General features: G+C 54.3%; 1 protein-coding gene across 28 annotated transcripts in view; it reads right to left on the bottom strand.

The window, feature by feature from the left end:
- Position 1: 1 nt before the first annotated feature.
- The window catches only part of ptprdb (protein tyrosine phosphatase receptor type Db), a 109,835-nt gene continuing 94,866 nt past the window's right edge, over positions 2–14,970 (bottom strand). For 15 of the 28 annotated variants that reach the window (XM_057035566.1, XM_057035578.1, XM_057035581.1 and 12 more), the window contains 13 exons: positions 14,028–14,125; positions 12,629–12,752; positions 11,103–11,278; positions 10,202–10,225; positions 8,033–8,152; positions 7,474–7,628; positions 6,528–6,813; positions 5,665–5,843; positions 4,637–4,763; positions 4,427–4,552; positions 4,183–4,337; positions 3,130–3,265; positions 2–2,488 (listed from right to left, as the gene is read on the bottom strand). In XM_057035566.1, coding sequence (XP_056891546.1) covers positions 2,420–2,488; positions 3,130–3,265; positions 4,183–4,337; positions 4,427–4,552; positions 4,637–4,763; positions 5,665–5,843; positions 6,528–6,813; positions 7,474–7,628; positions 8,033–8,152; positions 10,202–10,225; positions 11,103–11,278; positions 12,629–12,752; positions 14,028–14,125 — 1,775 coding nt within the window. In that variant the 3' untranslated portion in view covers positions 2–2,419. Of the gene's footprint in view, positions 2,489–3,129; positions 3,266–4,182; positions 4,338–4,426; positions 4,553–4,636; positions 4,764–5,664; positions 5,844–6,226; positions 6,814–7,473; positions 7,629–8,032; positions 8,153–10,201; positions 10,226–11,102; positions 11,279–12,628; positions 12,753–14,027; positions 14,126–14,970 lie in introns of those variants that run through there. The other 13 variants (XM_057035574.1, XM_057035580.1, XM_057035585.1 and 10 more) reach the window with 2 other exon arrangements.

The following is a 14,970-nucleotide window of genomic DNA, read 5'->3' as shown; positions in this document are numbered from 1 at the left end:
ATCGTTTCACTTGACTTTATTTGCAACAAATGAAACTTGTGTCAACAGAGAACAGAATTCCAGACGGATCTTTTCATGGGGGTTTTCACACGTTCCGAGAACCAAAGAAGGAAAATAAGGAAAAACAAAACTTGAACTTTCTGACCCGCAGCAGAAAACAAAGGTGGAAACCGTCTGGGAACGCCGGACGGAACGCCGGACGGGAACGTCCGTGAGGAACTGCATCCATCGACACGTTGGGGGTAAAACTGTGAAACTTCTTTAGTGGAACAACAACTCTTGTGTGACGAACTTCCCACAGACGTGAGTTCACGTGCACCTTTTTATTTAATCACTTTAAACTTCTGTCCTTTTTACTTCATTATTTATTTATTTATTTATTTATTTATTTATTTATTTATTTATTTATCACTCCTATAGCTCTCTGTGTGCTGTGTTATGTACATATACACAAACCATGTGACAGTTACAGGGTCTTCAGGTCAGACTCCCGGGGGGGGGGGGGGGGGGTGATAACAGGGTCATATTAGTGCATAGTACAGAGAGAAAGTGCAAGTCTTCCCATCACAGGTGTGACCACTGGGGCGTCTCAAAGGTGGTACCATGCACACCGGGGGGGGGGGCTACGAGCTGGTTGGAACGGGCAGCACGCCACCGTGGCCACACGGGTGGAGACACAGGTGGAGACACAGGTGGAGACACAGGTGGAGACACAGGTGTAGCACCGTCACCTCCCAACCACTGCTGCTACCAACAGAACAGTCAAAACATGAGACGGGCGGGTTTGGGGGGGGGGGGGCGCCGCCGCCATGGGGGGGTCAGAGCTGCACAACGTGGCCAGAACGTGACGAGACGTGGAGGAGGAGTCAACGTTCCACCTGTGCAGGTGAGGAGACCTGAGGCCGGGCGTCCTGGGTCACATGGAGGAAACGTGCTTGTTGCTGGTCTAGAAACGAAACGTTGGACTCTGAGCGACTGTAACACGACTAACTCATGTCATCCAGCACGCACGTGCACACGCACGTGCACACGCACGTGCACACGCACGCACACACACACACACACACACGCACGGAAAATACACAAAAACCCTTCAAAAGAACTTTATCAAAAGAGGCGTGTAATATAAGGCACTAGAATCCAAAACCAAACTACTAAGATGCTGTTGGTACTAGTTTGAGTTGACTTTGATCTTTGCTCGGTTGCCGGTCTTTGATCTTTGCTCGGTTGCCGGTCTTTGATCTTTGCTCGGTTGCCGGTACGTGAGGGGGGCGCCGCCGTCTCCTGGCTGTGGTGCTTCCACCACGTGTCTCGTCATCATCCTGCACTGAGTGAGCACAACAAATCAAACACATCTACTTATTGCACAGAGAATCAGAGAGAACGCCCCCAGGTGACCCCCCCCCCACCCCACCCCCCCACCCAGTAGACCCTTTACTGGACGCTCGTGCTTCATCATAATTAGCTCGTGTGCTAACTCGCTGTCGTGCTCCATCTGGGCCAGATAACAGTCCTGTGTGCATGCACAACGTGTGTGTGTGTGTGTGTGTGTGCGTGTGTGTGTGTGTGTGTGTGTCAGTGGTGTTTGTGAACGTCTTACACACATTTGATTGTACGACTCACTTTAAAAATGGCAACAGCTGACTTGAAGATGCATGAATTACTAATAACAATGATAATTATGGAAAAAGGCCATGAAATCAAACTATGATGAGCATGAAAAAATGGAGCAAAAGAACCCGAAATCCCCGACGGTCTGGGGGGGCCCCGACGGTCTGGGGGGGCCCCGACGGTCTGGGGGGGCCCCTCCCTCATCCTGAAGGGTAACCTGCTGTACTTATGACGGTGGAACAAAAGAATCCTTCTCATTGACAGGAAGCAACAGTCTGGAGGAGAAAAACCACCTTTCCTGTCCTTTGTAACGGGGGGTGGGGGGGGGGTCCAGTCTTGGCTAATCTCCTGTTTTAAGAGGTCCGAGTTCTTTCAGTCCCTTTTCCACTTCCATGTGCTGCAGCCTCCTGAAAGGTATAAAAATGAAACTCTGTGACGGCGTAATACTGGAGCCGGGTCCTGGGGTGAGCTTGGTGCTGCTACACTGGTGGTGGACGGGTTGAGGTCCACATCCAAACGATGGAAGCCAGGATTCCACATCAATCCCATCAAGTATTCTGCTCGGAACGGTGGCTGAAGCTGCTTCTTCAGACTGACCAATGGGTGTGTTTGGGCTGAGGCCAGGAGGAAAGGCCCCCCTCACGTTGCTATGGCTCAGGTAGAGGTGCTGTTTCTGGGACAGTCCCGCTTCTGTCGGCGGGGGCAACACAAATCTTCAGACACATGGCAGCCTGGTGCATCACCCAGGCCGGGCGGAACCTAAGGAAAGTGCACGAGGTGGATGTGGCGTGAGAGACGGCCGTCAGCTTTATGTTGCATAGTGATCAAAGCTCCCCAAGTACTCCAGACTGGCCCTGTAACAGAACTGGTACTGGTCCTGGGGGGGGAGAGAGACGTCGCGTCAGGAGAAGGTAATGGGGAGACAATGTAAAGCAGCTGCAGCAGCAGCAGCAGCAGCAGCAGCAGCTTTAGCAGCAGCTTTAGCTTTAGCTGTAGCTTTAGCAGCAGCAGCTTTAGCTTTAGCAGCAGGTTTAGCTTTAGCAGCAGCAGCTTTAGCTTTAGCAGCAGCTTTAGCTTTAGCTGTAGCTTTAGCAGCAGCAGCTTTAGCTTTAGCAGCAGCTTTCGCTTTAGCTTTAGCAGCAGCAGCTTTAGCTTTAGCAGCAGCAGCTTTAGCTTTAGCTGTAGCAGCAGCAGCAGCTTTAGCTTTAGCAGCAGCTTTAGCTTTAGCAGCAGCAGCAGCAGCAGCTTTAGCTTTAGCAGCAGCTTTAGCTTTAGCTGTAGCAGCAGCAGCAGCTTTAGCTTTAGCTGTAGCAGCAGCAGCAGCTTTAGCTTTAGCAGCAGCAGCTTTAGCTTTAGCTGTAGCAGCAGCAGCAGCTTTAGCTTTAGCAGCAGCAGCTTTAGCTTTAGCAGCAGCAGCTTTAGCTTTAGCTGTAGCAGCAGCAGCAGCTTTAGCTTTAGCTGTAGCTTTAGCTTTAGCTTTAGCTTTAGCTTTAGCTGTAGCTTTGGCAGCAGCCTCACTTCTGTCTGCACGGTGGCGGGCCTCTGGGTGCGCAGCATCTTGACGGTCTGGAAGATGTCCACCACGCCCTCGTACCTCATCCTCTCCAGCACGATGCTGAGGGTGATGAACACCCCGGTCCTCCCCACGCCAGCACTGCTCCCAGACACATTTAGAAGGAGATTATTGGATGCAGCAGCAACCACAGAGAATTGTTTCACACTGTCAGGATTCAGCAGGCAGCTGTGGCCAATCACAGTCCAGTGATGTGGTCAGCTGATCCCAGCAGATCCCAGCAGATCCCAGCAGATCCCAGCCCCTACCAGCCCATGTTCAGATGGTATTTCATGCTCTACAGTAGGCGAAACGTGCACGTTAAGTCTGTTTGGTGCTTCTTTCCTTCATTTTCTGTTTCTACCTCAGTTTTGTCCTAATAAACAGGAACAATCGCACAAAAGAAAGATCTCAAGCTTCACAACCTGAAGAGCCACTTCTTCAATACACACCTACTGCAATCAGGGTGTGTGTGAGTGTGTGTGTGTGTGTGTGTGTGTGTGTGTACGTGCGTGTGTGTGTGTGTGTATGTGTGTACGTGCGTGTGTGTGTGCGTGTGTGTGTGCGCGTGTGTGTGTATGAGCGTGTGCGTATGTGTGTATGAGCGTGTGCGTATGTGTGTATGAGCGTCTGTGTTTGTATGTGTGTGCGCGTGTGTGTGTGTGCGCGCGTGTGTGTGCGCGTGTGTGTGTGTGCATGTGTGTGTATGTGTGCGCGCGTGTGTGTGTGTGCATGTGTGCGTGTGTGTGTGTGTGTGCGTGCGCGTGTGTGTGTATGAGCGTGTGTATGTGTGTGTGTGGTGCGTGCACGTGTGTGTGTGTATGAGCGTGTGTATGTGTGTGTGTTTGTATGTGTGTGCGTGCGTGTGTGTGCGAGTGTGTGTGTGTGTGTGCGCGCGTGTGTGTGTGTGTGGTGTGTGTGTGTGCGTGTGTGTGTGTGTGTGTGTGTGTGTGTGCGTGTGTGTGTGTGTGTGTATGAGCGTGTGTGTGTATGTGCACGTGTGTGTGTGCTGGGGTCACCTGCAGTGCACCGTGATGGGACCGTCCTGGCCGAACTGCTCCTTGGTCTTGTGCACCTGGCCGATGAAGTCGATGAAGCCCTCTCCGGACTTGGGCACCCCCTGTTCTGGCCAGTCGGTGAACTGGAACTGCCGCACCGTCCGGGACTGGCCGTCCTGGGGGGGGGAGGGGGGGGGAGAGGTGTGTGACAGGGTGTGGTCCACAGGTGAGGGTCCACAGGTGAGGGTCCACAGGTGAGACTCACCCTGGCGTCCGTCACTTTGAACTCCCGCAGGATGTACTGGGGCATGTTGTACTCGGCCATGGGGTCCACCACGAAGTACTGGTACCGGGCGGAGCGCTCCGCGGGCCAGTACTGGTGACACTTCTCCTGCAGCACAGACGACACCAGCATTGGTCCCACCTGAGTCTGCAGGTCAACAACATCAGCACGGTTCTGGTCTGTGACCCGTACCCGACCCATCTCTCTCAGCTTGGTCAGCATGACCACGATGGTGGAGTTGTGCTCCCACAGCATCCTCCAGTAGTCCTCGGTGGTCTCGGCCAGGGGGCCCTGGGTGGCGATGTAGGCCTTCTGCTGCCTGTGGACACACCAGCGGAGGTTCAGGGCCTCCTCAGGGGTACAGGGTCAGGGCCTCCTCAGGGGTACAGGGTCAGGGCCTCCTCAGGGGTACAGGGTCAGAGCCTCCTCAGGGGTACAGGGTCAGGGCCTCCTCAGGGGTACAGGGTCAGGGCCTCCTCAGGGGTACAGAGTCAGGGCCTCCCTAGGGGTACAGGGTCAGGGCCTCCTCAGGGGTACAGGGTCAGGGCCTCCTCAGGGGTACAGGGTCAGGGCCTCCTCAGGAGCCCAGGGTCAGGGCCTCCTGAGGAACCCAGCCCCAGGGGTACCGGTGAGACTCTCCTGAGGAGCCCAGCCTCAGGGGTACGGTGAGACTCTCCTGAGGAGCCCAGCCTCAGGGGTACGGTGAGACTCTCCTGAGGAGCCCAGCCTCAGGGGTACCGGTGAGACTCTCCTCAGGAGCCCAGGGTCAGGGCCTCCTCAGGAGCCCAGGGTCAGGGGTACAGGTGAGACTCTCTCAGGAGCCCAGGGTCAGGGGTACAGGTGAGACTCTCCTCAGGAGCCCAGGTCAGGGGTACAGGTGAGACTCTCCTCAGGAGCCCAGGGTCAGGGGTACAGGTGAGACTCTCCTGAGGAGCCCAGCCTCAGGGGTACCGGTGAGACTCTCCTGAGGAGCCAGCCTCAGGGGTACCGGTGAGACTCTCCTGAGGAGCCCAGCCTCAGGGGTACAGGTGAGACTCTCCTCAGGAGCCCAGCCCCAGGGGTACAGGTGAGACTCTCCTCAGGAGCCCAGGGTCAGGGCCTCCTCAGGAGCCCAGGGTCAGGGGTACAGGTGAGACTCTCCTCAGGAGCCCAGCCTCAGGGGTACAGGTGAGACTCTCCTCAGGAGCCCAGCCCCAGGGGTACAGGTGAGACTCTCTCACCTGTATCCATCGATGAAGCTCCCGTTGATGTAGTCGGACCCCTCCACCCCTCTGATGGGCTGCAGGGCCACGCGGGTGGTCTCGTAGGGCAGGATGTTCACCAGCCGGTTCTTGAACTTGTTGCAGGGCAGGTTGGCGCTGACGAAGCGGGAGGTGTGGGCCTTGGCGCTGGCCAGGCGCTGCAAGGCAAAGGAAGCATTCATCAGGAAAACCTCCTCACCTGGAGAAATGAGCCGGTGTGGGATCCGTGCGTCAGGAACACCGGAACCCACCGGAACCCACCGGAACCCACCGGACCCCTGACTGGGGCGACACACAGGCAAGAACCACAGCAGAACCTCAGAACTCCTCAGAACTCCTCAGACCCTCTGAGGCTGTGGGGGGACCTGCCCCCCCCACTCAGACACTCAACCATCCTCTCTGGGAGGACTCGGATCAGGGAACGCTGCCGGAACACCTTAGAATCCGTGACTTTCATCTGACAAGACGCAGCTCCGCTTTTGTTTGGGATGTTTTGGAGATTAAGTCTGACGGAGCTGGAACGTGGGTCTACATCACAAACCTGAGGGCCGTTGTCGTTTGGAGGATGTCGGCGCCATTCGGGCAGGAATATCGGGAGGAAGGAGACTCTTTTCCACTGATGTTTTCATTATTCCAGGAATCCTTTTGACCTTCTTTTGACCACATTCCTGCATTTGAACACCATCTGGATTTGAAGCAACGGTCTGAATGGAGAGCGGCTCTGTAACGTCCTTCCTGCTCTGTGGGAACGCCGAGGCTTCACCACAGCAACAACACTTCCCAGACATTCCAAAGCTCCCTTCTGGACCAGCGAGGGCCACAGACACCATGACTCAGCCCACCTTGAACTCCAGCTCCATGCCCGTCACGTTCTCTCCCGGCTCCATCTGCGTCAGCCTCTGGATGTAGGAGTAAAGGTTCCTGGCGGGGACTTCGGTGTTCCCACAGGTCACCGCCTCCAGCAACGCGTCGTGGATGAAGATGTACTGGTCCTCCGTCTGGACCATGTAGTTCCTCTGGGAGCGCATCAGCGTGACGTGGCCGTAGACGTCCAGGGTCTTCTCCTGCTTGATCCGCTCAGTCATGGCGTCGATCACGATGAAGCAGCCGGTGCGACCCACTCCAGCACTGGGAAAACAAGAAGGGAAGAGAGAAGACAAAGTTTCCTCTGGAATTCTGCAGCCTCTGCTGTCTGAGCTGGATCCGGAATGTTGAGAATTCCCGAGCCAGCAGGTTCTTCTGTCTCCATACAGCCGAATGACTACGAGCATGTTTCTGGATTCCGTGTGCGAGACATTGGGTTGGGAACAGAAGCCTGCCGATATATTACGGAATATTATCCTGGAGACTTGCTGACTGATTCAATTTGCCTGATAAATGTGTTAGACGCTCGCTCCGACTGCCCCGGAAGGCTGGGAAAAGCTCTTCTCCCCACAACCTGCCTAAGTGCCCTCTCCACCAACACCACCACTCCTTCTCCTGCACACGCACTTCCTGCTGTTTCCTTTTTTTTAGAATCCATTTTCTCCTTTTCTTTAATTCATCATTTCCCAGCCCGTCTGTCCTGGATTTGACCTCGCCTGTCATTCCGTATTTATCCGACTCCTCATCCTTCTCTCTAGCTCTGCCCCTCGATCCCTGTGTCCTGTTGCTGCTGCTGGTCCTCTGAAGACACCTCAGCAGGATCTAGAAGGAGCCTCAGCAGCCAAAGATCAACGTGTGGATCAGGAGATCCTTTTAAAGCTGGACAAAGCTCAGGAACGTCGGTGTGAGAACGTCAGAACCGACCTGCAGTGGACGACCATGGGGCCTGCGTCCGGAGGGTTGCAGGCCTTCACTCTGCGTAGGAACGCCAGGAAGGGGGTGGGGTGTTCGGGAACGCCGTGATCCGGCCAGGCCGTGAACTGGAAGTGACGGACCTCCCGCTTCTCGTTGGAGCCGCTCTGAGGAACCCAACAGCAACGTTTAGGCTTAAAGTCCATTTGGAAACGAGCAAACGAATATAAATAAAAGCAGATATTTACTGTCTCCGCTTTACTTCTTTTGTCATTTTATTATTTTAGATCGGACATATTTGTTCCATCGGATTTTTGATGAAGCGTTGGGGTTTTCTTCATCGACAGTTTGGATGAAACTACTCAGATCTCATATTCAGGACTCACTACTCATTCAGCTGGATTTGGTACTTTGGAACCACCAGCTCAGCTCAGATCTGTTATGTTGTTAATAATTCTCCCGTAATCATCCCTGGGTTAACGTTCCTCAGCAGAACCAGTCAGATGTTCCGTACAGATGGAACAACACGGCACGTACACACCTGAATAAGTTCTGAGGTCTCCACTTTTACCTTGTACAGAGCAAAGGTCCTGACGGAGTAGGTGGCCAGCTCCACGGTGTCCAGCAGCGTGACCTGGACCAGGCCGTAGGTCTCGGAGCCGCGTGTGGGCCAGTACTGATCACACTTGACCTGCAGAGGAGGAGGAGGGTGCTGAGACGGGTCCGTCTCTGTCTCTGGGGGGGCAGCCCCCCTCTCTGGGGGGCATCTCCCGTCTCTGAGGGGGCAGCCCCCCTCTCTGGGGGGGCAGCCCCCCTCTCTGGGGGGGCAGCCCCCGTCAGAGGGTGTGAGCACGTGATCAGACCCGCGTCGAGCACCACACGTCAGTGAGAAGCTTCAGGAGGTGGTGCAGCGTGTGGGGGGGTGTGGAGGTGTGTGGGGGTGTGTGGGGGTGTGGTGGGGTGTGGTGGGGGTGTGTGGGGGTGCAGGGGGGGGTGGTGCGGGGGGAGTGCTCGTCCATGCTCCAGGACCCCTAAATGCTCCAGGACCCCGCTGGTGCTCCAGGACCCCTAAATGCTCCAGGACCCCTAAATGCTGCAGGACCCCGCTGGTGCTCCAGGACCCCTAAATGCTCCAGGACCCCTAAATGCTCCAGGACCCCTAAATGCTCCAGGACCCTGCTGGTGCTCCAGGACCCCTAAATGCTCCAGGACCCCTAAATGCTCCAGGACCCCGCTGGTGCTCCAGGACCCCTAAATGCTCCAGGACCCCTAAATGCTCCAGGACCCCTAAATGCTGCAGGCCCCGCTGGTGCTCCAGGACCCCTAAATGCTCTAGGACCCCTAAATGCTCCAGACCCCTAAATGCTCTAGGACCCCGCTGGTGCTCCAGGACCCCGCTGGTGCTCCAGGACCCCTAAATGCTCCAGGACCCCGCTGGTGCTCCAGGACCCCTAAATGCTCCAGGACCCCTAAATGCTCCAGGACCCCTAAATGCTCCAGGACCCCGCTGGTGCTCCAGGACCCCTAAATGCTCCAGGACCCCTAAATGCTCCAGGACCCCTAAATGCTCTAGGACCCCCCGCTGGTGCTCCAGGACCCCTAAATGCTCCAGGACCCCTAAATGCTCCAGGACCCCTAATGCTGCAGGACCCCGCTGGTGCTCCAGGACCCCTAAATGCTCTAGGACCCCTAAATGCTCCAGGACCCCTAAATGCTCTAGGACCCCGCTGGTGCTCCAGGACCCCGCTGGTGCTCCAGGACCCCTAAATGCTCCAGGACCCCGCTGGTGCTCCAGGACCCCTAATGCTCCAGGACCCCTAAATGCTCCAGGACCCCGCTGGTGCTGCCACAGCCTCCTCAGCCGCTGGGACCCTGACCCGTTTGCTAGTCCTTTAGCACCACTCAAGATAAAAGCAGGAGCTAAATCCCAGCAGGGTCAAACCGGCATCTTTGGGGGAATCAGGCCAGGCCCAATATTATGGGCTGGAATCTCCCACTAAAGAGTTTAGGGCAGGCGGCTCCGCTGCTGCAGCCGTGGGATTCAGCGTTCCGGCCAAGGACGTCCAGACTGTAATTACAGTGCAGGATTCCCTCCCAGGCCCGAGACACCGGCGGGAGCCGGTGATAAAATGATGATCCAGAAAAACACACGATAAGTGTGTGGTTGAACTGGGCCGAGAGAGGAAGCAGCGCCGTCAACAGGAGCCAAAGAATTAACCGGACATCTTTGTATTTCCTTATCAGTCCCGACAAAAGGAGCCTGAGACCAAGGAATAAAAAGAATAAAACTTGTTCAGAGTGAATCTCTGGGACAGAACTGGGAAAAACTGGGAAGGAACTGGGACGGAACTGGGAAAGAACTGGGAAGAACTGGGACGGAACTGGACGGAACTGGGAAGAACTGGGAAGAACTGGGACGGAACTGGAAGGAACTGGGAAGAACTGGGAAGAACTGGGACGGAACTGGGAAGGAACTGGGAAGAATGGTGCTGGGTGGGATTCTGTGAGCTGCATTTTCCACGCGAGCTGAACGTGTGTGTGTGTGTGTGTGTGCGTGTGTGTGTGTGTGTGTGTGTGTGTGTGTGTGTGTGAGTGACAACATGCTCGATCGGTGCTCTGCCGTTAATGAACCAATAAATCGGGACACGACTGGTGGATGATGAACAAAATGGGAGGAAACAAGGTGAAGTGAGGTTGGCATCAAAACTGGGAGGAGCAGAGGAGAGAAAGAGGTTCTTGCCTTAGAGAAGAAATAAGAGGGCATCTGAGGGTCGAGACACAACAGAGACAGTTGGAGAAGGTAAATTCAACACAGACAAAGGTTAATAGGAAAGAAGCACTGGTCCGTCTGAACAAGGATCTGGATAAAACCAGTTATCACTTGTTCAGACTGGTCTCACACACCTGCTCCCTCAGCCTGAACCCAATTTTCTTCATGTTAGCTCCAAACAGGCTCGGCTGTCTGTAGGTTCTGAGCTTCTCTGTCAGCCCATCACGTCCCTCCCCAGTGGCGCTCCCTCCCTCCCTCCTCCCTCCTCCCTCCTCCCTCCTCCCTCTCTCCTCCCTCCTCCCTCTCTCCCTCCCTCTCTCCCTCCCTCTCTCCCTCCTCTCCCTCCTCCCTCCTCCCTCCCTCCTCCCTCCTCCCTCCTCCTCTCTCCCTCCCTCCTCCCTCCTCCCTCTCTCCCTCCCTCCTCCCTCTCTCCCTCCCTCTCTCCCTCCCTCCTCCTCTCTCCCTCCCTCCCTCCTCTCCTCCCTCCCTCCTCCCTCTCTCCCTCCCTCCTCCTCCTCCCTCTCTCCCTCCTCCCTCCCTCCTCCCTCTCTCCCTCCCTCCTCCCTCTCTCCTCCCTCTCTCCCTCCCTCTCTCCCTCCCTCCCTCCTCCCTCCTCCCTCCCTCCTCCCTCCCTCCCTTCCTCTGCTAGAGTCTTTAATCATGTTCTTCCAGATCCGCTCCGACTCCGCCCGGTGCTTTAGGGGAACATCCGCCTGACTTCACACCTTCTGAGAGCTGCTAAGCTCTGCAGCGTTCCCTCAGCAAACACCTCACACACAGGCTGGGAGTCTTTCTGGATGTGATTCCAGAACCGTGGTGTTAGCTCCGCCCTCCCGAGTCCTTCCATGTGGTCCCCGTCCCCCCACCTTACCCTTGACTTCTCCTCCAGCTTCGTCATCATGATGATGTTGGCCGTGTGCTGCTCCCAGATCATCCTCCAGAAGTCCCCGAAGGTCTCGGGGAGGGATCCCTGCGTGGCGATGTAGGCGTTCTGCCGACGGTAGCCGTCAATGTAGTTGGCGTTGATGTAGTCGCTGCCTGGGACACCTGGACCAGAGACATGCACAGGGACACTCAGGGACTGAAGCAGGTCCAGGTCCCAGAACTAAAGGCGGCGGATCATCTCGGGTCACAGCTGGAAGATGAATGTTTGCGTAGAGCAAAGCTGCCTTTAGTTTGGGGTTGTTGCTGTCCGTGTGTTTGATTTAGGATCAGTGCTGCTCATCTGGGCCTGATAGCATAATCCCAAAAATCATCGAGACGTTGCTCAGAGGTGCAAACACACACGCACACGCACGCACGCACGCACGCACGCACGCACGCACGCACGCATGCACGCACGCATGCACACACACACACACACACACACACACACACACACACTCCCACTCTGCTGTGGCCCTACTGGGATCAAAAGGAGCAACATCTACGTTGGAGCTTTCCAATAGAATTTCCCGTTTAAAGAGGCAGGAGCCTGCAGTGAGCGAAGAGTCCTGACAAGGAGAACCTCTTCCAGCTGCTTCCTGACTCCATCCCATAGAGCCCAGACAGCCCAGCATGTGGGAACGACAGCAGGGCTTTAGTCAGGGTGGAGCCATGACGTTTATCGCACCGCGGCTTCAACAGACAGCTCGGCTAAACGCTACGATGTGCTAGCGTTAGCGTGAGGCTCTGCAGCAGAAGAACCGAGCAGATAAAACCAAGAATTTACCCAAAGTTCCGGCTCCACTTGTTTGGCAGAGCATTCATGAGGAAACCGAGGGAGCAGGAGTGCATATCTGTGCTCCTGCACATCCTGGGAGAGCTTCTTTAATCTGCAGCAGAACGTATGTGTGTGTTTCTCTTGAGTGTACGTGTTGTCTAAGCCCAAAAAGAAAGACAGGCAGCCGGAGCCCCGGGACGCGCGGGGGAGGGGGGGCGGCTCAGGGCGGCTCAGGGCTGCTCAGCCTAGATAAGGCTCATCTGTTTGGCCTCGGCCTCCCACTGCTTCCTCTCCCCGGCCCTCCGCCTGTTTCTCTGCCTTGGGTCTTTCCAAGATGAGGTAGCCGAGTGCACGTCAAAACCCACACGGAAACACGGCTTAGACATCCACATTTCAGCTTCCGCGGCTCTAAAATCTTCAATTTAGTCTCCATCGTGAATTATGAACCTTGAAAATGAGTTTAGCGTTTCAGACAGAAACTCTGGAGGCCTCATTCATTTGTGTAGAAGTTTTTCTTCCCATTTGATGATCAGTGCTCCAGTTCTACTGTGACTGCTAGCATGAAGACGCATGCTGAGCGTGCAGCAGCAGGACCAGGCAGACATTCCAGGGAAAAACAAACAAACACCTGGAAACACGGATCGGGTCTGAAGCCAAACCCAAACCACCGTCAGCCTTTTGTGCTGTGATCTCACCGTCAATGCTGGAAAGCAGAACCCTGGAGTGGTCGTACGCAATGACGTTAGCGTAGCGGTTCTTTGGCTTGTTGACCTCCAAGTTGGAATTCTCCCATGTGAACTGCTGGCCGGGGTCCACAGACTGGAAGAGACACAACAGCCATCAGAACGACAACAAACACGCCCGGAAATGACATCCAGCTGTTTTCTGTGGTTCCTGCATAAGCTACGAATCCCAAAACCCCCATGAGAAGTTGTCAAGTTGACAAAGAAAGAACAAAAGTGTGAATCATTTTCTGCTTTGAGAAATAAAATATATATTTTTGATGATGATGATGGGGATGATGATGGTGATGATGATGATGGTGATGATGATGGTGATGGTGATGATGGGGATGATGATGATATGATGATGATGATGGTGATGCATTTGGCTGCTTTCTGCTCTGTCTACAGGGTCCTGCTGCAGTTCCTTTTATGGGCATTGGTGGGCGGTGACTTATGCTAATCGTATGTTAATTAGACTCACCTGGCACGCGCTTTCAACTTACGAACAGATGGCATTCATCAATCTAAGAACACAGCTGCGAACAATTCTGGGGTTTACGAACGCGTTGGTGAATCCGACGTAGGGTTTTCTTAAGGGACTTCTTAAGGACAACTTAAGAAAGAATCTAAGAAGATTCTTAAGAACATATTGGTGAATCTGGCCCATTGTTCCGACACATAATTATAGTTTTGGTTGGAGAGCGTGAGCGCTGAAGGCTGAATGCTTGTGTGATCGTCGACAGCCCGTCATCACGTGTCTGATTATTCCGCCGCCACCGCCGTGCCCCCGTCCTCGCTCTCCTCCTCCATCGATCCCGTTTGCTCCTTAAGTATCCGCGGCTCAGGAAACACAATTACGGCTGTTTCCTTCTTACTGTCGCTTCCACCAACTCTGCGTTCGGGTCGCTAACCCTTCCTGCTCCATCCGCCCTCGTCTTCATCTGCTCATCCGTGTCCGGCTCTTCGGTGGCGTCCGGTCAGGAGCGCCGTCCTTCACCGGAGGGGAGCAACCAGCCCCTGAGAGGTGCTAACCCTTTTGGCTAACAGCAGCAGCTTCACAGACACGTTCTCCGAGTGGAGCAGCTCCTCTCAGAGCGCCGCGCCTCGTATCTCTTGTGATCGGGCTCTTTTTCGTCTACCAGAGCTGGAAACGAGAGCTCGATAACCATCTGGCTCCCAGCAAAAACTCTTTTAACTTGCAATTTCAATTTCTGTCCCTTCTATTTGAATAGATAACAACAGCGGGGGCAGGCTGAGCTTTATCTTGTATCACTCACTGAAGACACGTCTGAATGCTAATGAGGATGTGTGAGGCTCCACTCTGAAGCTGCAGCTCAAGTTTTCCGGGACAGATAATCGGCGCTCCTACCTCGTACTCTTGAGAGAACTTGAGATTGTCGTTTGCCTTCAGGCGCTCGATGTGATCTGCCAGCTCCGAGATGGGGACGGGCGGGTGACTCGCCATGCCTGTCAAAGCAGGAAAAGCAGAAAGAAGCCATTTCAATCCCGGCAGGAAGTGGAGACGCTCAGCAGAGGCGGTGTTAAAGGTTCTGTCCACCGTTGGTGGAGGAAGCGAATGGGGTGGTGTTATTCTCCTAGTTTTTAGTGAGCCGTGTCCCTGCAGGGACGGAGCGGGGATGACGTGCATGTTGTAAAGTCACTGAGGCACAGGAACACGTCCTGGGAGCACACGCACACGGCTGGGGAGGATAAAAATAAAAATACGACAACAGGCGCTTAAAAATTTAGCATGGAAGCTGTAGAAGGGATGTTTTATCGAAGGATTCCAGAGGCCTGAGGGAAGTTTGTCAGTTCAATCAGCCTTTTCCTAGATGGGAATGGAAGGTTAGTGAAGGAAGAAAGAAAAGCTTCCCGTTGTGATGATCAGGAAATGGCTTCATTTGTCCCCCACATCTCATTTAATGCCTTTTAAAGTCACACTTTCATCTTTAGAACTTCATCCTCTCACATCTCTGAGATGTTGCCCACAGCTTTTTTGTTTCTTTCCCATTTTGGAACATGGAACTTTGTCGTGTCCCGAGTTAATTCATTCAAATGTGAATCCATTGCAAAGGATTTTCCTGGGTTAACCCTAACCCTAACCCTGGGTCTCCTCCCTCCACTATTGAGGAGCCTGCAGGACTCACAGTACGATAGAGCAGCCGATAAGAAGACAGGCTCTTGGGAATTTGGGGAATTTTTCATAGTTGATAGGTTAAAAAATATGTGCAAATGTAAAAATGGCTGAGTTGCAAAGGAAGAAAGAAAAAGGAAGGAAAGTAAGAAAGAACATGGAGGGAATAAAGACAATG

The sequence above is a fragment of the Takifugu flavidus genome, chromosome 6, assembly GCF_003711565.1.
Source record: "Takifugu flavidus isolate HTHZ2018 chromosome 6, ASM371156v2, whole genome shotgun sequence".
Lineage (NCBI taxonomy): Eukaryota > Metazoa > Chordata > Actinopteri > Tetraodontiformes > Tetraodontidae > Takifugu > Takifugu flavidus.
The sequence above is the reverse complement of the archived record's forward strand: the minus strand, read 5'-3'. Positions and strand labels throughout refer to the sequence as shown.